Here is a 25181-nt window from a genome sequence, read left to right as displayed (position 1 = left end):
AGACTCAGTGTGTGTGACCCCCCCCAGCAGCCTGACTGTGCGCCACAGCAATTACCTATGAGGAAGACTCAGTGTGTGTGACCCCAGCAGACTGACTGTGCGCCACAGCGATTACCTATGAGGAAGACTCAGTGTGTGTGACCCCCCCCAGCAGCCTGACTGTGCGCCACAGCAATTACCTATAAGGAAGACTCAGTGTGTGTGACCCCAGCAGCCTGACTGTGCGTCACAGCGATTACCTATGAGGAAGACTCAGTGTGTGTGACCCCAGCAGCCTGACTGTGCGCCACAGCGATTACCTATGAGGAAGACTCAGTGTGTGTGACCCCCCCCAGCAGCCTGACTGTGCGCCACAGCAATTACCTATAAGGAAGACTCAGTGTGTGTGACCCCAGCAGACTGACTGTGCGCCACAGCGATTACCTATGAGGAAGACTCAGTGTGTGTGACCCCAGCAGACTGACTGTGCGCCACAGGGATTACCTATGAGGAAGACTCAGTGTGTGTGACCCCAGCAGCCTGACTGTGCGCCACAGCGATTACCTATGAGGAAGACTCAGTGTGTGTGACCCCAGAGCAGCCTGACTGTGCGCCACAGCGATTACCTATGAGGAAGACTCAGTGTGTGTGTGACCCCAGCAGCCTGACTGTGCATCACAGCGATTACCTATGAGGAAGACTCAGTGTGTGTGACCCCTCAGCAGCCTGACTGTGCGCCACAGCGATTACCTATGAGGAAGACTCAGTGTGTGTGACCCCAGCAGCCTGACTGTGCGCCACAGCGATTACCTATGAGGAAGACTCAGTGTGTGTGACCCCCCCCAGCAGCCTGACTGTGCGCCACAGCAATTACCTATAAGGAAGACTCAGTGTGTGTGACCCCAGAGCAGCCTGACTGTGCGCCACAGCGATTACCTATGAGGAAGACTCAGTGTGTGTGACCCCCCAGCAGCCTGACTGTGCGCCACAGCGATTACCTATGAGAAAGACTCAGTGTGTGTGACCCCAGAGCAGCCTGACTGTGCGCCACAGCGATTACCTATGAGGAAGACTCAGTGTGTGTGACCCCCCCAAGCAGCCTGACTGTGCGTCACAGCGATTACCTATGAGGAAGACTCAGTGTGTGTGACCCCCCCAGCAGCCTGACTGTGCACCACAGCAATTACCTATAAGGAAGACTCAGTGTGTGTGACCCCCCCCAGCAGCCTGACTGTGCACCACAGCAATTACCTATAAGGAAGACTCAGTGTGTGTGACCCCTCAGCAGCCTGACTGTGCGCCACAGCAATTACCTATAAGGAAGACTCAGTGTGTGTGACCCCTCAGCAGCCTGACTGTGCGCCACAGCGATTACCTATGAGGAAGACTCAGTGCGCATGAGACCCCCGAGTGCCCCTGTATCTCCAGCTCCCCCGGGCTGCGGAGGCACCGACCCCATCGCCAGGCGCTGGGTGGAGCTGCTGTTACCTGCCTGCTCCTGAGAGGCTGCTGGTCATCTGGTGAGGCGTGGAGGGGCATCCACCGGACTCTGTCGTGGTCCCGTCTAGAGTGTTATGTGGCAGTCTGTGACATGCACTTGCTGCAGCAGCAGTACTCCTACACAGGGCCGGAGCCAACGCCCAGGGAGAAACTCACCTTGGTCACCAGGCCGGTCTCGGGTGGGCCCTCCTGTCACCTCCCCACCCCTTCCCTGCCGTGGCCCAGCCTGTGCTTGGGCTTTCTTGAGGGACTGGTGACCATGGCTTTGTGGTGGTCCTGACTGACCTGGAGGTCACCAGCAAGCTAGGGGCTGTGTGTGAGGCGGGTCGGGTCTGGCCACACCACACCCTGCCATCCTGCCAGCCAGAGGCAGTGGGAGGCAGGGCCGGCTTTCCACACTCCTGCCATGGACCCTGCCGAGGACGCCTGCTGTCTCTCCCCAGCCGCTCCTTTGCCACGAGGGTCCTTCAGAAAGGTGGTGCTGGGGACTGGGGTCTTCCGGGCTTGTGGGTCAGCTCCGCCCCTTCACCTTTGCCTTGGGGGCTAGCTTGCTGGGTGTGCGGTGTACTGGACGCCACTGAGCAGCCGGAAAGGTCCCTGGCCTGTTCTCCCGTAGGCGAGCTAGGCCTGTGGCAGTGGTGCATGCTGGGCCGCAGCCCATTCATGCCAAGTCCCGTGTGTTGGATGAGGGACAGCAGCCTCCTCTGAAGGTCTTCATGTCCGCCCCCGCTGTGTCCAGCTCTAGCTCAGCACTGTCACCCATGTCCACCCCCGCTGTGTCCAGCTCTAGCTCAGCACTGTCACCCATGTCCACCCCCCCACTGTGTCCAGCTGTAGCTCAGCATTGTCACCCATGTCCCCCCCCGCTGTGTCCAGCTCTAGCTCAGCACTGTCACCCATGTCCACCCTGCTGTGTCCACCTCTAGCTCAGCACTGTCACCCATGTCCACCCCCGCTGTGTCCAGCTCTAGCTCAGCACTGTCACCCATGTCCACCCCCGCTGTGTCCAGATCTAGCTCAGCACTGTCACCCATGTCCACCCCCGCTGTGTCCAGCTGTAGCTCAGCACTGTCACCCATGTCCACCCCCCACTGTGTCCAGCTGTAGCTCAGCACTGTCACCCATGTCCACCCCCCGCTGTGTCCAGCTCTAGCTCAGCACTGTCACCCATGTCCACCCCTCTGTGTCCAGCTCTCAGCACTGTCACCCATGTCCACCCCCTGCTGTGTCCAGCTCTAGCTCAGCACTGTCACCCATGTCCACCCCCGCTGTGTCCAGCTGTAGCTCAGCACTGTCTCCCATGTCCTCCCCCGCTGTGTCCAGCTCTAGCTCAGCACTGTCACCCATGTCCACCCCTCTGTGTCCAGCTCTCAGCACTGTCACCCATGTCCACCCCCGCTGTGTCCAGCTCTAGCTCAGCACTGTCACCCATGTCCACCCCCCGCTGTGTCCAGCTCTAGCTCAGCACTGTCACCCATGTCCACCCCTCTATGTCCAGCTCTCAGCACTGTCACCCATGTCCACCCCCGATGTGTCCAGCTCTAGCTCAGCACTGTCACCCATGTCCACCCCCGCTGTGTCCAGCTCTAGCTCAGCACTGTCACCCATGTCCACCCCCGCTGTGTCCAGCTCTAGCTCAGCACTGTCACCCATGTCCACCCCCCCACTGTGTCCAGCTCTAGCTCAGCACTGTCAACCATGTCCACCCCCCGCTGTGTCCAGCTCTAGCTCAGCACTGTCTCCCATGTCCACCCCCCCGCTGTGTCCAGCTCTAGCTCAGCACTGTCACCCATGTCCACCCTGCTGTGTCCAGCTCTAGCTCAGCACTGTCACCCATGTCCACCCCCCCGCTGTGTCCAGCTCTAGCTCAGCACTGTCACCCATGTCCACCCCCGCTGTGTCCAGCTCTAGCTCAGCACTGTCACCCATGTCCACCCCCCCGCTGTGTCCAGCTCTAGCTCAGCACTGTCACCCATGTCCACCCTGCTGTGTCCAGCTCTAGCTCAGCACTGTCACCCATGTCCACCCCCCCACTGTGTCCAGCTCTAGCTCAGCACTGTCACCCATGTCCACCCCCCCACTGTGTCCAGCTCTAGCTCAGCACTGTCACCCATGTCCACCCTCCCGCTGTGTCCAGCTCTAGCTCAGCACTGTCACCCATGTCCACCCCCGCTGTGTCCAGCTCTAGCCAGCACTGTCACCCATTTCCACCCCCTCTTTGTCCAGCTCTAGCTCAGCACTGTCACCCATGTCCACCCTCCCACTGTGTCCAGCTCTAGCTCAGCACTGTCACCCATGTCCACCCCCGCTGTGTCCAGCTCTAGCTCAGCACTGTCACCCATGTCCACCCTGCTGTGTCCAGCTGTAGCTCAGCACTGTCACCCATGTCCACCCCCGCTGTGTCCAGCTCTAGCTCAGCACTGTCACCCATGTCCACCCTGCTGTGTCCAGCTCTAGCTCAGCACTGTCACCCATGTCCACCCCCGCTGTGTCCAGCTCTAGCTCAGCACTGTCACCCATGTCCATCCCCGCTGTGTCCAGCTCTAGCTCAGCACTGTCACCCATGTCTACCCCCGCTGTGTCCAGCTGTATTTCAGCACTGTCACCCATGTCCACCCTGCTGTGTCCAGTTCTAGCTCAGCACTGTCACCCATCTCCACCCCCCCACTGTGTCCAGCTCTAGCTCAGCACTGTCACCCAAGTCCACCCCCGCTGTGTCCAGCTCTAGCTCAGCACTGTCTCCCATGTCCACCCCCGCTGTGTCCAGCTCTAGCTCAGCACTGTCACCCATGTCCACCCCCCGTTGTGTCCAGCTCTATCTCTCAGCACTGTCACCCCATGTTCCCCCATTCCTGCCTTTTTCAGAATTGTCCCTTCTGCCTGAAGATCCCACCAGCCCAGCTTCCCCTCTTCTTCTGCCCTGGGGGTTTCTGTCCCTATCGGGCACCTGCCAGAATTCCATTTACATGTATGTGTAAATTTGCTTTTTATGTCTTTTTACTGAGGCAAAAGTCAACTAAAAGCAGCCATTTATAAGTGAACAACCCGGTGATGTTTAACATACTGGTGACTGTGCCCAGCGGTGTTTAATGTACTGGTGACTGCATCCAGTGGGGTTTAACGTACTGGTGACCATGCCCAGCAGTGTTTAACGTACTGGTGACTGCATCCAGTGGGGTTTAACGTACTGGTGACGGTGTCCAGCGGTGTTTAACGCACTGGTGACGGTGTCCAGCGGTGTTTAACGTACTGGTGACGGTGTCCAGCGGTGTTTAATGTACTGGTGATAGTGTCCAGCAGTATTTAACACACTGGTGACGGTGTCCAGTGGTGTTTAATGTACTGGTGACTGTGCCCAGCGGTGTTTAACGCACTGGTGACAGCATCCAGTGGTGTTTAACACACTGGTGACGGTGCCCAGCAGTGTTTAACACACTGGTGATGGTGTCCAGCGGTGTTTAATGTACTGGTGATAGTGTCCAGCAGTATTTAACACACTGGTGACGGTGTCCAGCGGTGTTTAATGTACTGGTGACAGTATCCAGCGGTGTTTAACACACTGGTGATGGTGTCCAGCGGTGTTTAACACACTGGTGACTGTGCCCAGCGGTGTTTAATGCACTGGTGACAGCGTCCAGCAGTGTTTAACACACTGGTGACGGTGTCCAGCGGTGTTTAACGCACTGGTGACAGCATCCAGCGGTGTTTAACATACTGATGATGGCGTCCAGCCATGTGTGGCCTCTGTCTACCTGGCTTGTTCCAAAGCATTCATCAGCCAGTGGCACCCAGCAAGTCGCTCTCCACCCACCCCCAGGCCCTAGCAAAACCCTTCTGCCTCCGAATTCTAGAAACTTATATGGAACCAATAGATGACACTTTGTATCTCGTTTCTTTTATGTGGCATAGGGTCCAGGATTGCTGTATGTGTAGTGAGTGTCAGGCTACCAACCTTCCTGTGGCTGGATAATGCTCCACTGTCTGAATGGACCCCATGGATCTGTGCTTTGTGGGCACTTGGGTTGTGTACCTGATTTGAATAATGATGACCTTCTGTGTGCAAGTTTTGCTTGAACACATGCTTTCCGTTCTTTGAAGGTCACATAGCAATTCTGTTTAACTTTTTAAGGAAGCACAAAACTGCTTCCTAGCTATACTATTGTGCATTTCCTCTTCAAGATGCACAAGGTCTCAGTGTCCCACATTCCCACCAATATTTGTTAATTTGAGTTTTAAGCAAGTTTTAAGTTAAATCTTGTACAGATTTGATTTGATTTTCCTCTCTTTCTCTCTCATCTACTCCCTGCAGTACTAGAGTTTGAACTCAGGATCTTGTCCTTGCTAAGTTAATGCTCTGTCACGTCGCCTGCTTTTTTGCTGGTTATTTCTGAGATAGGGTGCCGTTCCCACCCAGGTACATGCCTGAGCCCCAAGCCAGCTAACTTGGTTAGCTGAGACCACAGGCACGTGTCACTGTGTTCAGTTTCCCTCTGTGGAGAAGAAGTCTCAAGGACTTTCTAGATCAGCAATTCTGCAGATTTCAGGGGCAGGCCACTATGTCCAGCTCAGATTCACAAACTTTTCTGCCTGCGCTGGCTTCAAACTCTGAGCCTCCCTTTCTCAGTCTTCCAGTAGCTACAATGGTAGGGTGAGCCACTGGTCCAACTGGTTTTCATTTTCTTAATGATTTAGGATGCTGACAGTCTTTTTGTACACCATGCCTATTCAGTTATTTTGCCCATGTTTTAACTGGATTGCTATTTTGGTTATTGAGTTATGAAGAGCTCTTAGAATACTCTGGAAGTTAGGAGTTAGACCCACACCAGGTATATGAGTTGCAATGCTCTTCAAAGCCAGTTTGTTTTTTGTTTTTGTTTTTTGTCAGTCATGGGACTTAACTCTTGGCCTGGGCTCTGTCCCTCAGCTCTTCAGCTCAAAGAGAGCGCTCTACCACTTGAGCCACAGCGTCACTTCTGGTTTTCTAGTGGTTTATTAGAGATAAGGGTCTCATACTTTCCTGCCCAGGCTGGCTTTGAACCCTGATCCTCACATCTCAGCCTCCTGAGTAGCTAGGTTGAATCACTGGCACCTGGTCAAAATTTTAATTTTAATAAAATCTAAGTTAACCATTTTCTCTTTTATTACATGTGCTTTGAGTGGCAAATTTAAGATCATCACCCAAATCACACTAAGCCCGTGAAGACAAACCCTCTGTTTAAATTTTAACTCTTACATTGGTGACCTCAGTATTGAGTTATATTTTGTAATGTGGCAAGAGGTAGGGTCTAACTGTATGAGTTATGTTTTTTATGTGGTATGAGGTAGGCCCAGCTTCATTCTTCGGGCTGTGAATATCCATTTATCTCGCCACCATTTATTGAAGAAACCCCAGTTGAGTGATTGGAGCCCTGGTCAAAAATCACCTGACCCTGGTATGACCATTCACCTCCTCTTAATGCTTCAAACAAATCCACACATTTTTTTTTTTTTTCCAGGCCTGAGAACTGAACCCAGGGCCTTGCCAGCGCCAGGCGGGAGCCCTTCTGCTGGGCTAAACCCCCAGGCCCCACACATTTGTTTTTAAAGACAGGTTCTTCCTAGGTAGCACAGACTGACCTTGAACTCACCTTGAGCTCAGTCTTCCGGCCTCAGCCTGCCTGGCAGTGGAGTAGTCATGTAGCACCATCCCTAGCTCCTGCACCTTTTATTCAAGAAAAAAAAAAAAGTGGAGAGAATTACATCACGAATTCATTCTCTTCATCAGCCAGCACAGAGAATGGTCGCTAATAGCAGACCCAGCTCCTTCGACCTCTCTGCCTTTGACTCTGCCCTCCCTGCGGACCCGTATGTATTTTAGTGTTAAACAGGTGAACTTGAATCCACTTTTTAACTCCATTTTTATTTGCATTGAGAAACTGGTGTTAAGAAGTGTTTATGCTGGGAAGATGGCTCAGTGGTAGAGCGCTTGCCTTGCATGCATGAGGTCCTGGGTTCGATTCCTCAGCACCACATAAGCAAAAAGAAAAAAGCCGGAAGTGGCACTGTGGCTCAAGTGGTAGAGTGCTAGCCTTGAGCTGAAGAGCTGAGGGACAGCGCCCAGGCCCAGAGTTCAGGCCCCACGACTGGACAAAAAAAAAAAAAAAAAAAAGAAGTGTTTAACTAAAAGGTAGAGTAACTAAAACGATGTCAAGGGGCATCAGAAAGTACTCTGAATGGTGGAGAGAGCCTGGGTGTCCCTTCCTGACCCTGGGATCAGACCTTTAGGTTCAACCGGATGGCAGAGGAGATGCCTGAGTTTTCTGGCCTTTGCAGTGCTGAGCGGAAACTGAAAGCAAAATCAGTCTGGGAGCGGGAGCAGAAGCAGAAGCAGCCCCTTCCTCCTGCAGGGTCTCCTGGGCACTGCTGTTCCTGGCAGGACGTGTGCTCACTCCAGACCCGCAAAGGCCCAACCCTTCTCCTGCAGAGTGGCAGGGCTGGGGTGGCTCTGAGCCAGAGCAGCGGGTGGGAAATGGAACCAGTTCTACCATCCCCTCCCTCATCGGGGTCCTCTTCTGCTGGTCTTCAGGGTCCTCCGGCCATAAACTCCATAATACACTGTCATTGTCATTTAAACAGCAGCTGTCTTTTAAGGTATTAACTAATAATAAAAATTGCTTGCGTACATGTCAGTATCGTTACCATTTCCAGAGCCTCTTCCCTTTTGTGGGTGCATGCTACCCTCTGGACCATTGTCCTTTGGCCTGAATATTTCCTTTAGAATTCCTAATGTGTTTCCAAAAAGACTTTCTCTTACCTCTGTGTTTGGAAGGCATTTTACAAGATACAGAAGCCTAGGCTTCAGGTGTGTTCCTTTTTCTTTTTGTGCCAAGACTGGGTGCTTGGACTCAAGGCCCTGGGTTGTAGCTCTGCTTTTTCTTTTATGGTTGATACTCTACCACTTGAGCCATACCTCCTGCAAGTCTAGCCTTTTTTGAGGTTAATTGGAGATGGGTCTTGTGTGAGATGGGTCTTGGGCTGCCTTCAAACTTCGATCCTTAGATCTCAGAATTACAGGCGTGAGCCACCAGCACCTGGCTCAGGCATTTTTGTTTCAGAGCTTTAAATATGTTGCTTTCCTGCGCAATCTGCTGTTGTCCTTTTGTTTCTCCATACCCAAGACTGTAGTCTTTGGATTAAAATTTATTCTTTTTTTTTTTTTTCTGTCAGTCATGGGGCTTCAACTCAGAGCCTGGGCACTGTCCCTCAGCTCTTCAGCTCAAGGCAAGTGCTCTACCACTTGAGCCACAGAACCACTTCCCGTTTTCTGAGTAGTTCATTGGAGATAAGGGTATCATGGACTTCTCTGCCCAGGCTGGCTTTGAACTGTGATCCTCAGATCTCAGCCTCCTGAGTAGCTAGGATTACAGGCATGAGCCACTGGTGCCCTGCTTAAAAATTATTCTTCATGTCAGTTGTTACAAGCAATTTGGCCAGTCTTGGTGTAAACCTGTCCTGTTTTATGTGCTTGGAGTCCGTTGAGCCTCCTATCTGTAATCTACAGTTTTCATCACATTTGGGAAAAATGTCTACTATTAGTTTTTCCTATCATGCCCTTCCTTTCCCTGCTGCTCTTCAGAGACCTCTTACATATATTAATACACTAACGGCATTTAAGTGTTTGTTTTTATTCAGGTGGTATTTGTGATGTGTGTAGTGTGTGGTGTGTGTGTGGTGTGTATGTGTGTGTGTAGTGTGTGGTGTGTGTATTATGTGTGTATAGTTGCCGCGGACCGGGTTCTGTCGGGACGATGGAGGATACCTAGGGGAGGAACCTGGAATAGGATGGGGAGATGGCAAACAGACAACCCACACACAAGAGTGGATGCTGAGTGCTGAGTGCCGAGTGCGATTTAATGCAGAGGATAACAAACTTTTATAGCAAAAGTCTCCATAAGAAAGGGCAAAAGGTTACATAATCTTGCTGCAGGGCTTCATTCTTGTGCGGTCACCAGCTGGTCGCCTGAAAGGGCAAAAGGTTACACAACCTTGCTGCAGGGCTTCTTTCTTGGGTGGTCACCAGCTGGTCGCCTGATAGGCACTTGTTTCTGGCTTATCTCTAAGAAATATAATGGGTTTTGATGTTTTGTCACCAACTAACCATTGCCTTATTTCTATAGAGGCCTTAACTGTCCCATAAGATCTTTCCTGTTCCTTCTTTAATAGCAAGGTTACGGAGGCCTAGGTCTAGCAAGTCTCTTAGTAAATGAAAGAGAGTAACAGGAAGTTCTTTCTCCTAAGTAGTTATCTCAGCAATTGCCATACATTCTTTCTGTTCTAGCCGCGTCAATCTCTTACAAACAATTCCTTCTGCTGAAGTGACTTTGTGAAACCCCCAATATTTACTTATGACTTGTCTACTAGCCTCCATAAGAGGGGTTGCAGGGTAGCACTTAACTCTGGTGAGTTAGTCATATTTTTAAGACACTCATCAGATATTGGAGTCGTCAACACTCTTAAGAAAGAGCTTTGAATAAGGGAACGTTGACAATGAGCAAGTACAAAGAGCAGTAGAAACAGTAAAAGATTAATAGGCACTCTTATACAGTGAAGAAAAGAAAGGCAGAAACACATCTTTCCCAGGGGTTTGCCAGCCTTTCCAGGAGTAGGCCTCTTAGAAGCCCTATTCTCCGAGGTAGACTTCCGTGAAGTCCCAAAACTCAGAGATAGGTCTCTGAAGCCCCTTTCTTAGGTCTGATAGATGGTTTCCCATGCTAAGCAGACTCCACTGGAGTCGGCGTGGCATATAGTGTGTGTAGTATGTGGTGTGTGTGCTTTCTTGTGTGTGTAGCATGAGGTGTGTGTGGTTTGTTGTGTGTGTATGTGTATGTACTATGTGGTATTATGTGTCGTGTGGTGCATGTGTAGTTTGGTGTGTGTGGGGGGTGTTGTATAAATTGTATGTGTGGTTTGGTGTGTGTGGTATGTGTGTAGTTTGTTGTATGTGTGTGTAGTGTGTAGTGTGTGTGGTTTGTTGTATGTGTGTGGTGTGTAGTGTGTGTGGTTTGTTGTATGTGTGTGGTGTGTGTGGTGTGTGTGGTGTGGTGTGTGTGGTATGTGTGTAGTTTGTTGTATGTGTGTAGTGTGTGTGTGGTGTGGTGTGTGTGGTATGTGTGTAGTTTGTTGTATGTGTGTGGTGTGTGTGGTTTGGTGTGTGTGGTATGTGTGTAGTTTGTTGTATGTGTGTATAGTGTGATGTGTGTGTGTGTGTGTGTGTGTGTAGAGTGTGGAATGTGTGAAAGTACTGGGTTTGAACTTGGAACCTCACACTGTCATGTGGATATTTTGTTCATAAGGCTGATACTCTACCATGTGAATTACATTTCCAATTCCAACTTTTTACTAGTTAGAGATAAGAGTCTCAAAGATTCGTAGTGTAAGCTGTCTTTGAACCTTGATATTCAGATCTCAGCCTCCTGGGTAATTAGGATTATAGGCACAAACCACAATCACCTGACTCTGGGTACCATTTTAAATGACAATTGTTTTAAAAACTGAATTTTGTTGCTAGTATATAGAAATACAATTGATTTCTCCATATTTTTTCTTTTTACCCTGTGATTTTTGCTCATTACAGGGGTTCTTGAAAGTGTTTTTGTTACTTTCTATGTGTACAATGATGTGGTGTGTGAACAGATAGAATTTGATTTCTCCCTTTCCATACTGTGTGACTTGTATTTGTTTTTCTCACTGTTTTGCCTTGGCCACTATGGAGTCCGACGTGGGGTGGGAGCGTGATGTAAGACGTCTTTGTCCTGTTCCGACCCTTCTGCCCCATCCTGTACTAGATTCATTGACTTCTCTTCTATACTAGTTTGATGACGGTTTTTAATCATGGTCAGTGGATTGGCTTTCATCAAATGATGTTTTGAGGTATTGAGATGATTATATGTTTTTATTCGTTTATTAATATAATGAATGATTGATTAGCTTTCAGTATTGAAGCATCTCTGAATCTCTTGGTTAAATCATGCATTGTAGTTGTGATGTGTGACCCTCTTTGTGTATTTCTGGATTCCATGTGTTAATATTTCATTGAGAATGTCTGCATCTATGCTCGTGAGGGATGTTGACTTTACTTTCTTCCATGTTTGTTTGTTTGTTTTTATTTTTATTTTTTGGGTCCAGTAGTGGGGCTTGAACTCTGGGTCTGGGCGCTGTCCCTCAGCTCTTCAGCTCAAGGCTAGCGCTCTACCGCTTGAGCCACAGCGCCACTTCTGGCTTTTTCTGCTTATGTGGTGCTGAGGAATCGAATCATGCATGCAAGGCAAGCGCTCTACCACTGAGCCACCTTCCCAGCCCCTGACTTTCCTTTCTTGTAGTATCTTTGCTCTGATATCAGAGCAATGCTGAACTCACACATGAATTAAATGGTTCATTTATTTTGTTTGTTCCAGAGATCGTGGACTTGGTCTTACTTCTTCTTTGTTGGTAGAATATGCCACCTTAGGACTTTGTTAGAATACAGGACTATCTAGTTTATCTGTTTTTTTCTTGAGTGAGTTTAATTTAGCTTATTGAGTTTGTGAGGATGTCATTTGCCGTATGGTCTCAGGCTGCCGTAGCATTGAAGTCTGGACTGCTTACCCAGTGACGTTCGCTTCTCACAGTTCTGGAGGTTGGAAGTTGAAGATCAAGGTTCGGGCTGTGTTGCTTTCTGGAAAGAAGTCTTCTTGGCTAGCTGGGCTTGTTCCTGCAAGTTCTCAGCCAGGATGCTGAGAGCCCGGTGTGCTTCATTCCTCGCCTAAGACACAGTGCTGCACCGGGCCTCCATCAAGTGCCCTACCCCCTGGGTTCCCACATGCTGCAGCATCCACACGGACATTTGGGGGAGAGTTCATGTCACAGGAGTGTTCTCTCTGTCCCCTGTCTGTGGATCTGTGATGAAGCCCTCTCTCCCTGATTCTACCAGCTCGCATCTTCTCAGTTTCTTGGACAAAGCTTTGCCTGTTTTGTTAATGTTTTAAAAGAACCAGCTTTTGGATTCATTCATTTTTCTTTGTTTTATGTTTAAAGCATCATAACTTTTTATGCTATTTCAACCTCCCACCCCTCTGGCAGTAGCAGGGTTCAAACTCAGGGCCTTCTATTGTATTGCTAGGCTTTCTTGTTTGGCTGACACTCTAACTCTTGAAACACATTTCCAGTCCTACATTGTGCTTGTTATTTTGGAGATGGAATATCATGGACTACTCAGACTGGTCTTGTGCAAAGTCTTCTGGATCTCATCCTACTGAATTGCTAAGATTTTAGGCATAAAGCCACCAGTGTCCTTAGCTTCCATTCTTCTTGGTTAGAGTCTACTTTCTCTTCTTAATGTTACTTCATTTGAAAGCTTACTAACTTGTGACTTTTTTCCTAGTAAACACTGAATTCTGTGCCTCACAAAGTTTAAAATCTTTGTGTTTTTATTCAGCTTGGAATATTTAAAAATATCTTTTTTATTCTTTCTCTTTGACACATGGTTATTTAGAAGTGCATTGCTTTCCACATATTTGGGAATTTTCCAGTCTTTCTAGTTTAATTCCATTGTGTCAGAGAATGTACTTTGTATGATTTCTTTTTTTCTTTTTTCTTTTTTTTGCTGGTTGTGGGGCCTGAACTCTGGGCCTGGGCGCTGTCCCTCAGCTCTTCAGCTCAAGGCTAGCACTCTACCACTTGAGCCACAGTGTCACTTCCAGCTTTTTCTGCCTATGTGGTGCTGAGGAATCAAACCCAGGGCCTCAGGCATGCAAGGCAAGCACTCTGCCACTGAGCCACCTTCCCAGCCCACTTTGTATGATTTCTGTAGCTTCAATTGCAAAGTCCTGGAATCCTGTTTGAGTGCACACACATGCACTGAGGTGTGGGGCGTGATCTCTCACCTCCTTCTTCCCTTTACATTGTCATGAAGTAACAATGTCTCCGTGGGTCATTTTTTCAGTTGTATTAGCTTCTGCATCTGTTACATGCACACATTTGGTTTATCCTGTCTTCTTAGGATATGAATTACTTTGTTACTTTGGGACACTCTTTTTGTTTCATCTCTTGTTCTTCAGTCTCTTTAAAACTTACTATGCTGCTATAGTAATCTGGCTAGGGTATCATGTTATCTCTGCCTTCTTATGTATGTATATATGTATGTATTTATATATTGGTCAGGCATGGGGCTTGAACTTAGGGCCTGAGTGCTGTCCCTGAGCTCTTCCACTGAAGGCTAGCACTCTACCACAATGAGCCACAGTTCTACTTCTGGTTTTTGAGTGGTTAATTGGAGATAAGAGTCTCATTGGGACTTTTCTGTCAGGGCTGACTTCGAACCACGATCCTGGGCACTCAGGCTCCTGAGGTGCTAGGATTACAGGTGTGAACCTGTAATTGGCACCTGGCTTCCCAGGTGTTTCTATCCATAGTGGGTCCATCACACACATAGGTAGAAATTGGGTGTGTGTCTGCCTGTACAGACAGGACACAGGTACGATCAGGTGGGGTCCATTGCCTTTGGCTCAGAGCCTGGGTGCTTGCTGTGCAGAAGCTGCAAGACGTTCTGGCTGCTGGAGAAGACAAGGTTCTGAGATGGAGCAGTCCCTGTTGGGTCTGGGGAGGACAGACGGCCAGCCTCCTGGGGCCTGGGCTCCTTCAGGGACCTTGGCCAGCTGTGTGCCTACCCCGCAAGGACCCCGTGGCTGGGCCCTCATGACAGGGAGTAGGTGGCCGTGGAGGGAGCCGAGTGCCCAGCGTGGAGAGGAAGGTCTGACCCGGTGGAGGGAGGCGCAGGTGGCGGTGCCGGCCGGGCTGGCTGGCATGGGCGCCAGGAGGCCTCCAGAGCGCAGGGCCATGTGTCTGCGGCTGCTCCACGGCTTCTGGGCTCAGCCTCCTGTGCCCTGCTCCAGGCGCCCCCAGGAGGGTTTGTCAAGGTGATGGCGGTGTGGGTGCGACTCACAAATCCGTGTCTTGTTCTGGGTCATGTTTTAGGGGCACCCTCTGGCCAGGGCTGGCCCACGGCGGGTGGGGCCCCGGGGTGGAGGGAGCTGGCTTCCCTGCCTGGAGCTCCGACTGACTGCCCGGGATGAGTAGGTCCCTCCGTGTGACCACAGCCTCTTTCTTGTTCCAGGGCCGGTGAGCATGATCCCCCCTGGAGAGTGTACCTACGCAGGCAGGAAGAGGAGGAAGCCTGTTCAAAAGCGGTAAAGCACCTGGGAAGAGGGAGGGGCTGTGAAGACAGGGCAGGAGAGGCTGGGGGGTCTTCCGCTGGCTGCTCCGGAGCGTGTGCGCTGCTGGCCTCTCACAAGCTTCCTTTAGTAATCGGACTTACTCTGGGCCGCTTCGACACACAGGAAGGGCCAGGGCGGGGGGAGGCCTTGCTGGCTGGCAGCCAGCATGTGAACCCCTCCGTCCCCGATTCAGGTGATGGGATTTGGGGATGGGCTTCACACAGGGCTGGCCTGGGGCTCCTCTCCACCCGGGCTCTGGGGCACAGCCATGGGGCCAGGACCCAGACTGTCTGTGCAGGGTTGCACGGATCACTGCCCAGCCCCTCAGCTTCCTGAGATGGACTTTGTGAGACTCAGGGTGATCATGGTAGCGGCTTCCTTTCTGTCTCCTCCCCCTCTGCTAGGGTTAGTGGAATTGTAGGCAGTCAGAGAATGGCTTCATCAGGAGACCTACAGCTGCTTTCCCAATCCCATACAGAGTCCTCTGCCCAGTGCTTGCTGCTGCGGACTGTGGTGTGTGTGTGTGTGTGTCTGCCTGCCAGTGCAGGGGAGTGCAAGTGTTCTAGATGTGTAATTCTGTGTATATGATGCAGCTCTCTGTGTGTGATGTAGCTGTGTGTGATGTGCCTGTGTGTGTGATGTAGCTGTGTGTGTGATGTGGCTGTGTGTGATGTGGCTGTGTGTGTGATGTGGCTGTGTGTGTGATGTAGCTGTGTGTGATGTAGCTGTGTGTGTGATGTAGCTGTGTGTGATGTAGCTGTGTGTGATGTGGCTGTGTGTGTGATGTAGCTGTGTGTGATGTAGCTGTGTGTGTGATGTGGCTGTGTATGTGATGTGGCTGTGTGTGTGATGTGGCTGTGTGTGTGATGTAGCCGTGTGTGTGATGTGGCTGTGTGTGTGATGTGGCTGTGTGTGTGATGTGGCTGTGTGTGATGTAGCTGTGTGTGATGTAGCTGTGTGTGATGTAGCTGTGTGTGTGATGTAGCTGTGTGTGTGATGTAGCTGTGTATGTGATGTAGCTGTGTGTGTGATGTGGCTGTGTGTGTGATGTGGCTGTGTGTGTGATGTAGCTGTGTGTGTGATGTGGCTGTGTGTGTGATGTAGCTGTGTGTGATGTGGCTGTGTGTGTGATGTAGCTGTGTGTGTGATGTAGCTGTGTGTGTGTCATGTAGCTGTGTGTGTGATGTGGCTGTGTGTGTGATGTGGCTGTGTGTGTGATGTGGCTGTGTGTGTGATGTAGCTGTGTGTGTGTGATGTGGCTGTGTGTGTGATGTAACTGTGTGTGTGATGTGGCTGTGTGTGTGATGTGGCTGTGTCTGTGATGTGGCTGTGTGTGTGATGTAGCTGTGTGTGTCATGTAGCTGTGTGTGTGATGTAGCCGTGTGTGTGATGTAGCCGTGTGTGTGATGTGGCTGTGTGTGTGATGTGGCTGTGTGTGTGATGTGGCTGTGTGTGATGTGGCTGTGTGTGTGATGTGGCTGTGTGTGTGATGTGGCTGTGTGTGATGTAGCTGTGTGTGTGATGTGGCTGTGTGTGTGATGTAGCTGTGTGTGTGATGTAGCTGTGTGTGTGTGATGTAGCTGTGTGTGTGATGTGGCTGTGTGTGTGATGTGGCTGTGTGTGTGATGTGGCTGTGTGTGTGATGTAGCTCTTTGTGTGATGTGGCTGTGTGTGTGATGTAGCTGTGTGTGTGATATAGCTGTGTGTGATGTGGCTGTGTGTGTGATGTAGCTGTGTGTGTGATGTGGCTGTATGTGTGATGTAGCTGTGTGTGTGATGTAGCTGTGTGTGTGATGTGGCTGTGTGTGATGTAGCTGTGTGTGTGATGTGGCTGTGTGTGTGATGTAGCTGTGTGTGTGATGTAGCTGTGTGTGTGTGATGTAGCTGTGTGTGTGATGTGGCTGTGTGTGTGATGTGGCTGTGTGTGTGATGTGGCTGTGTGTGATGTAGCTCTTTGTGTGATGTGGCTGTGTGTGTGATGTAGCTGTGTGTGTGATATACCTGTGTGTGATGTGGCTGTGTGTGTGATGTAGCTGTGTGTGTGATGTGGCTGTATGTGTGATGTAGCTGTGTGTGTGATGTAGCTGTGTGTGTGATGTGGCTGTGTGTGTGATGTAGCTGTGTGTGTGATGTGGCTGTGTGTGATGTGGCTGTGTGTGTGATGTGGCTGTGTGTGTCATGTAGATGTGTGTGTGATGTGGCTATGTGTGATGTAGCTGTGTGTGATGTGGCTGTGTGTGTGATGTAGCTGTGTGTGTGTGATGTGGCTGTGTGTGTGATGTAACTGTGTGTGTGATGTGGCTGTGTGTGTGATGTGGCTGTGTGTGTGATATGGCTGTGTCTGTGATGTGGCTGTGTGTGTGATGTAGCTGTGTGTGTCATGTAGCTGTGTGTGTGATGTAGCCGTGTGTGTGATGTAGCCGTGTGTGTGATGTGGCTGTGTGTGTGATGTGGCTGTGTGTGTGATGTGGCTGTGTGTGATGTGGCTGTGTGTGTGATGTGGCTGTGTGTGTGATGTGGCTGTGTGTGATGTGGCTGTGTGTGTGATGTGGCTGTGTGTGTGATGTAGCTGTGTGTGTGATGTAGCTGTGTGTGTGTGATGTGGCTGTGTGTGTGATGTGGCTGTGTGTGTGATGTGGCTGTGTGTGTGATGTGGCTGTGTGTGATGTAGCTCTTTGTGTGATGTGGCTGTGTGTGTGATGTAGCTGTGTGTGTGATATAGCTGTGTGTGATGTGGCTGTGTGTGTGATGTAGCTGTGTGTGTGATGTGGCTGTATGTGTGATGTAGCTGTGTGTGTGATGTAGCTGTGTGTGTGATGTGGCTGTGTGTGATGTAGCTGTGTGTGTGATGTGGCTGTGTGTGTGATGTAGCTGTGTGTGTGATGTAGCTGTGTGTGTGTGATGTAGCTGTGTGTGTGATGTGCCTGTGTGTGTGATGTGGCTGTGTGTGTGATGTGGCTGTGTGTGATGTAGCTCTTTGTGTGATGTGGCTGTGTGTGTGATGTAGCTGTGTGTGTGATATAGCTGTGTGTGATGTGGCTGTGTGTGTGATGTAGCTGTGTGTGTGATGTGGCTGTATGTGTGGTGTAGCTGTGTGTGTGATGTAGCTGTGTGTGTGATGTGGCTGTGTGTGTGATGTAGCTGTGTGTGTGATGTGGCTGTGTGTGATGTGGCTGTGTGTGTGATGTGGCTGTGTGTGTCATGTAGATGTGTGTGTGATGTGGCTATGTGTGATGTAGCTGTGTGTGATGTAGCTGTGTGTGTGATGTGGCTGTGTGTGTGATATAGCTGTGTGTGTGATGTAGCTGTGTGTGTGATGTAGCCGTGTGTGTGATGTAGCCGTGTGTGTGATGTGGCTGTGTGTGTGATGTAGCTGTGTGTGTGATGTAGCTGTGTGTGTGTGATGTAGCTGTGTGTGTGATGTGGCTGTGTGTGTGATGTGGCTGTGTTTGTGTCATGTAGCTGTGTGTGTGATGTGGCTGTGTGTGTGATGTGGCTGTGTGTGATGTAGCCGTGTGTGTGATGTGCCTGTGTGTGTGATGTGCCTGTGTGTGTGATGTGGCTGTGTGTGTGATGTAGATGTGTGTGTGATGTGGCTGTGTGTGTGATGTAGCTGTGTGTGTCATGTAGCTGTGTGTGTGATGTAGCTGTGTGTGTGATGTAGCCGTGTGAGTGATGTGGCTGTGTGTGTGATGTGGCTGTGTGTGATGTGGCTGTGTGTGATGTGGCTGTGTGTGTGATGTGGCTGTGTGTGATGTAGCTGTGTGTGTGTCATGTAGCTGTGTGTGTGATGTGGCTGTGTGTGAGATGTAGCTGTGTGTGTGTCATGTAGCTGTGTGTGTGATGTAGCTGTGTGTGATGTGGCTGTGTGTGTGATGTAGCTGTGTGTGTGATGTGGCTGTGTGTGATGTGGCTGTGTGTGTGATGTAGCTGTGTGTGATGTGGCCGTGTGTGTGATGTAGCTGTGTGTGTGATGTAGCCGTGTGTGTGATGTGGCTGTGTGTGTGATGTAGCCGTGTGTGTGATGTAGCCGTGTGTGTGATGTGGCTGTGTGTGTGATGTAGCTGTGTGTGTGATGTGGCTGTGTGTGTGATGTAGCCGTGTGTGTGATGTAGCTGTGTGTGTGATGTGGCTGTGTGTGTGATGTAGCTGTGTGTGTGATGTGGCTGTGTGTGATGTGGCTGTGTTTGTGATGTGGCTGTGTGTGTCATGTAGATGTGTGTGTGATGTGGCTATGTGTGATGTAGCTGTGTGTGATGTAGCTGTGTGTGTGATGTGGCTGTGTGTGTGATATAGCTGTGTGTGTGATGTGGCTGTGTGTGTGATGTAGCTCTGTGTGTGATGTGGCTGTGTGTGTGATGTGGCTGTGTTTGATGTGGATGTGTGTGTGATGTAGCTGTGTGTGTGATGTGGCTGTGTGTGTGATGTAGCTCTTTGTGTGATGTGGCTGTGTGTGTGATGTAGCTGTGTGTGATGTGGCTGTGTGTGTGATGTGGCTGTGTGTGTGATGTGGCTGTGTGTGATGTAGCTGTGTGTGAGGTGGCTGTGTGTGTGATGTAGCCGTGTGTGTGATGTAGCTGTGTGTGTGATGTGGCTGTGTGTGTGATGTGGCTGTGTGTGTGATGTGGCTGTGTGTGATGTAGCTGTGTGTGTGATGTAGCTGTGTATGTGATGTGGCTGTGTGTGATGTAGCTGTGTGTGTGATGTGGCTGTGTGTGTGATGTAGCTGTGTGTGTGATGTGGCTGTGTGTGTGATGTGGCTGTGTGTGATGTGGCTGTGTGTGTGATGTAGCTGTGTGTGTGATGTGGCTGTGTGTGTGATGCGGCTGTGTGTGATGTAGCCGTGTGTGTGATGTAGCCGTGTGTGTGATGTGGCTGTGTGTGTGATGTGGCTGTGTGTGTGATGTGGCTGTGTGTGTGATGTAGCTGTGTGTGTGATATGGCTGTGTGTGTGATGTGGCTGTGTGTGTGATGTAGCTGTGTGTGTGATGTGGCTGTGTGTATGATGTGGCTGTGTGTGTGATGTGGCTGTGTGTGATGTAGCTGTGTGTGATGTAGCTGTGTGTGTGATGTGCCTGTGTGTGTGATGTGGCTGTGTGTGTGATGTGGCTGTGTGTGTGATGTGACTGTGTGTGTGATGTAGCTGTGTGTGTGATGTGGCTGTGTGTGTGATGTGGCTGTGTGTGTGATGTAGCTATCTGTGATGTGGCTGTGTGTGTGATGTGGCTGTGTGTGTGATGTGGCTGTGTGTGATGTGGCTGTGTGTGTGATGTGGCTGTGTGTGATGTAGCTGTGTGTGTGATGTGGCTGTGTGTGTGATGTGGCTGTGTGTGTGATGTGGCTGTGTGTGTGATGTGGCTGTGTGTGTGATGTAGCTGTGTGTGTGATGTAGTTGTGTGTGATGTGGCCGTGTGTGTGATGTGGCCGTGTGTGTGATGTGGCCGTGTGTGTGATGTGGCCGTGAGTGTGATGTGGCCGTGTGTGTGATGTTGCTGTGTGTGTGATGTGGCTGTGTGTGTGATGTGGCTGTGTGTGTGATGTAGCTGTCTGTGATGTGGCTGTGTGTGATGTGGCTATGTGTGTGATGTTTCTGTGTGTGTGATGTAGCTGTGTGTGTGATGTGGCTGTGTGTGTGATGTGGCTGTGTGTGATGTGGCTGTGTGTGATGTGGCTGTGTGTGATGTGGCTGTGTGTGTGATGTGGCTGTGTGTGTGATGTGGCTGTGTGTGTGATGTAGCTGTGTGTGATGTGGCTGTGTGTGTGATGTAGCTGTGTGTGTGATGTGGCTGTGTGTGTGATGTGGCTGTGTGTTTGATATAGCTGTGTGTGATGTAGCTGTGTGTGATGTGGCTGTGTGTGTGATGTAGCTGTGTGTGTGATGTGGCTGTGTGTGTGATGTGGCTGTGTGTGTGATGTAGCTGTGTGTGATGTGGCTGTGTGTGTAATGTGGCTGTGTGTGTGATGTGGCTGTGTGTGATGTGGCTGTGTGTGTGATGTGGCTGTGTGTGTGATGTGGCTGTGTGTGATGTAGCTGTGTGTGTGATGTAGCTGTGTGTGTGATGTGGCTGTGTGTGTGATGTGGCTGTGTGTGTGATGTAGCTATCTGTGATGTGGCTGTCTGTGTGATGTGGCTGTGTGTGTGATGTGGCTGTGTGTGTGATGTGGCTGTGTGTGATGTAGCTGTGTGTGATGTAGCTGTGTGTGTGATGTGGCTGTGTGTGATGTGGCTGTGTGTGTGATGTGGCTGTGTGTGTGATGTGGCTGTGTGTGTGATGTGGCTGTGTGTGATGCAGCTGTGTGTGATGTAGCTGTGTGTGTGATGTGGCTGTGTTTGTGATGTGGCTGTGTGTGTGATGTAGCTATCTGTGATGTAGCTGTGTGTGTGATGTGGCTGTGTGTGTGATGTAGCTGTGTGTGTGATGTGGCTGTGTGTGATGTAGCTGTGTGTGTGATGTAGCTGTGTGTGTGATGTGGCTGTGTGTGTGATGTAGCTGTGTGTGTGATGTGGCTGTGTGTGTGATGTGGCTGTGTGTGATGTGGCTGTGTGTGTGATGTGGCTGTGTGTGTGATGTGGCTGTGTGTGTGATGTGGCTGTGTGTGATGTGGCTGTGTGTGTGATGTGGTTGTATGTGTGATGTGGCTGTGTGTGATGTGGCTGTGTGTGATGTGGCTGTGTGTGTGATGTGGCTGTGTGTGTGATGTGTCTGTGTGTGTGATGTAGGTGTGTGTGATGTAGCTGTGTGTGATGTAGCTGTGTGTGTGATGTGGCTGTGTGTGTGATGTAGCTGTGTGTGATGTGGCTGTGTGTGTGATGTGGCTGTGTGTGTGATTTAGCTGTGTGTGTGATGTGGCTGTGAGTGTGATGTAGCTGTGTGTGTGATGTGGCTGTGTGTGTGATGTAGCTGTGTGTGTGATGTAGCTGTGTGTGTGATGTGGCTGTGTGTGTGATGTAGCTGTGTGTGTGATGTGGCTGTGTGTGTGATGTAGCTGTGTGTGTGATGTGGCTGTGTGTGTGATGTAGCTGTGTGTGTGATGTGGCTGTGTGTGTGATGTAGCTGTGTGTGTGATGTAGCTGTGTGTGTGATGTGGCTGTGTGTGTGATGTAGCTGTGTGTGTGATGTGGCTGTGTGTGATGTGGCTGTGTGTGTGATGTGGCTGTGTGTGTCATGTAGATGTGTGTGTGATGTGGCTATGTGTGATGTAGCTGTGTGTGATGTAGCTGTGTGTGTGATGTGGCTGTGTGTGTGATATAGCTGTGTGTGTGATGTGGCTGTGTGTGTGATGTAGCTCTGTGTGTGATGTGGCTGTGTGTGTGATGTGGCTGTGTTTGATTTGGATGTGTGTGTGATGTAGCTGTGTGTGTGATGTGGCTGTGTGTGTGATGTAGCTCTTTGTGTGATGTGGCTGTGTGTGTGATGTAGCTGTGTGTGTGATGTAGCTGTGTGTGATGTGGCTGTGTGTGTGATGTAGCTGTGTGTGTGATATGGCTGTGTGTGTGATGTAGCTGTGTGTGTGATGTGGCTGTGTGTGTGATGTAGCCGTGTGTGTGATGTAGCTGTGTGTGTGATGTGGCTGTGTGTGTGATGTGGCTGTGTGTGTGATGTGGCTGTGTGTGATGTAGCTGTGTGTGTTATGTAGCTGTGTATGTGATGTGGCTGTGTGTGATGTAGCTGTGTGTGTGATGTGGCTGTGTGTGTGATGTAGCTGTGTGTGTGATGTGGCTGTGTGTGTGATGTAGCTGTGTGTGATGTGGCTGTGTGTGTGATGTAGCTGTGTGTGTGATGTGGCTGTGTGTGTGATGTGGCTGTGTGTGTGATGCGGCTGTGTGTGATGTAGCCGTGTGTGTGATGTAGCCGTGTGTGTGATGTGGCTGTGTGTGTGATGTAGCTGTGTGTGTGATGTGGCTGTGTGTGTGATGTGGCTGTGTGTGTGATGTGGCTGTGTGTGTGATGTGACTGTGTGTGTGATGTGGCTGTGTGTGTGATGTGGCTGTGTGTGTGATGTGGCTGTGTGTGTGATGTAGCTATCTGTGATGTGGCTGTGTGTGTGATGTGGCTGTGTGTGTGATGTAGCTGTGTGTGATGTAGCTTTGTGTGTGATGTGGCTGTGTGTGATGTAGCTGTGTGTGTGATGTAGCTGTGTGTGTGATGTGGCTGTGTGTGTGATGTAGCTGTGTGTGTGATGTGGCTGTGTGTGTGATGTGGCTGTGTGTGTGATGTAGCTGTGTGTGTGATGTAGTTGTGTGTGATGTGGCCGTGTGTGTGATGTGGCCGTGTGTGTGATGTGGCCGTGTGTGTGATGTGGCCGTGAGTGTGATGTGGCCGTGTGTGTGATGTTGCTGTGTGTGTGATGTGGCTGTGTGTGTGATGTGGCTGTGTGTGTGATGTAGCTGTCTGTGATGTGGCTGTGTGTGATGTGGCTATGTGTGTGATGTTTCTGTGTGTGTGATGTAGCTGTGTGTGTGATGTGGCTGTGTGTGTGATGTGGCTGTGTGTGATGTGGCTGTGTGTGATGTGGCTGTGTGTGATGTGGCTGTGTGTGTGATGTGGCTGTGTGTGTGATGTGGCTGTGTGTGTGATGTGGCTGTGCGTGTGATGTAGCTGTGTGTGATGTGACTGTGTGTGTGATGTAGCTGTGTGTGTGATGTGGCTGTGTGTGTGATGTGGCTGTGTGTGTGATATAGCTGTGTGTGATGTAGCTGTGTGTGATGTGGCTGTGTGTGTGATGTAGCTGTGTGTGTGATGTGGCTGTGTGTGTGATGTGGCTGTGTGTGTGATGTAGCTGTGTGTGATGTGGCTGTGTGTGTAATGTGGCTGTGTGTGTGATGTGGCTGTGTGTGATGTGGCTGTGTGTGTGATGTGGCTGTGTGTGATGTAGCTGTGTGTGTGATGTAGCTGTGTGTGTGATGTGGCTGTGTGTGTGATGTGGCTGTGTGTGTGATGTAGCTATCTGTGATGTGGCTGTGTGTGATGTGGCTGTGTGTGTGATGTGGCTGTGTGTGTGATGTAGCTGTGTGTGATGTGGCTGTGTGTGTGATGTGACTGTGTGTGTGATGTGGCTGTGTGTGTGATGTGGCTGTGTGTGATGTGGCTGTGTGTGTGATGTGGCTGTGTGTGTGATGTGGCTGTGTGTGTGATGTGGCTGTGTGTGATGTAGCTGTGTGTGATGTAGCTGTGTGTGTGATGTGGCTGTGTGTGTGATGTGGCTGTGTGTGTGATGTAGCTATCTGTGATGTAGCTGTGTGTGTGATGTGGCTGTGTGTGTGATGTAGCTGTGTGTGTGATGTGGCTGTGTGTGATGTAGCTGTGTGTGTGATGTAGCTGTGTGTGTGATGTGGCTGTGTGTGTGATGTGGCTGTGTGTGTGATGTAGCTGTGTGTGTGATGTGGCTGTGTGTGTGATGTGGCTGTGTGTGTGATGTGGCTGTGTGTGATGTGGCTGTGTGTGATGTGGCTGTGTGTGTGATGTGGCTGTGTGTGATGTGGCTGTGTGTGTGATGTGGCTGTGTGTGATGTGGCTGTGTATGTGATGTGGCTGTGTGTGTGATGTGGCTGTGTGTGTGATGTAGCTGTCTGTGATGTGGCTGTGTGTGATGTGGCTATGTGTGTGATGTTTCTGTGTGTGTGATGTAGCTGTGTGTGTGATGTGGCTGTGTGTGTGATGTGGCTGTGTGTGATGTGGCTGTGTGTGATGTGGCTGTGTGTGTGATGTGGCTGTGTGTGTGATGTGGCTGTGTGATGTGGCTGTGTGTGTGATGTAGCTGTGTGTGATGTGACTGTGTGTGTGATGTAGCTGTGTGTGTGATGTGGCTGTGTGTGATGTGGCTGTGTGTGTGATATAGCTGTGTGTGATGTAGCTGTGTGTGATGTGGCTGTGTGTGTGATGTAGCTGTGTGTGTGATGTGGCTGTGTGTGTGATGTGGCTGTGTGTGTGATGTAGCTGTGTGTGATGTGGCTGTGTGTGTAATGTGGCTGTGTGTGTGATGTGGCTGTGTGTGATGTGGCTGTGTGTGTGATGTGGCTGTGTGTGATGTAGCTGTGTGTGTGATGTAGCTGTGTGTGTGATGTGGCTGTGTGTGTGATGTGGCTGTGTGTGTGATGTAGCTATCTGTGATGTGGCTGTGTGTGATGTGGCTGTGTGTGTGATGTGGCTGTGTGTGTGATGTAGCTGTGTGTGATGTGGCTGTGTGTGCGATGTGGCTGTGTGTGTGATGTGGCTGTGTGTGTGATGTGGCTGTGTGTGATGTGGCTGTGTGTGTGATGTGGCTGTGTGTGTGATGTGGCTGTGTGTGTGATGTGGCTGTGTGTGATGTAGCTGTGTGTGATGTAGCTGTGTGTGTGATGTGGCTGTGTGTGTGATGTGGCTGTGTGTGTGATGTAGCTATCTGTGATGTAGCTGTGTGTGTGATGTGGCTGTGTGTGTGATGTAGCTGTGTGTGTGATGTGGCTGTGTGTGATGTAGCTGTGTGTGTGAT

General features: G+C 50.3%; 1 protein-coding gene across 1 annotated transcript in view; it reads left to right on the top strand.

Annotated features, from left to right (window-relative positions):
• Positions 1-25181, top strand: part of Ahrr (aryl-hydrocarbon receptor repressor) — an 89525-nt gene that overhangs the window by 2355 nt on the left and 61989 nt on the right. The window contains exon 3 of the mRNA XM_042695258.1: positions 14609-14681. Within this exon, the coding sequence (XP_042551192.1) occupies positions 14620-14681 (62 nt within the window). The 5' untranslated portion in view covers positions 14609-14619. The remainder of the gene's footprint in view (positions 1-14608; positions 14682-25181) is intronic.

This window comes from Dipodomys spectabilis, unplaced genomic scaffold, assembly GCF_019054845.1.
Source record: "Dipodomys spectabilis isolate Male_0828 unplaced genomic scaffold, ASM1905484v1 ptg000179l, whole genome shotgun sequence".
In the NCBI taxonomy this organism is placed as follows: domain Eukaryota; kingdom Metazoa; phylum Chordata; class Mammalia; order Rodentia; family Heteromyidae; genus Dipodomys; species Dipodomys spectabilis.
The sequence above is the reverse complement of the archived record's forward strand: the minus strand, read 5'-3'. Positions and strand labels throughout refer to the sequence as shown.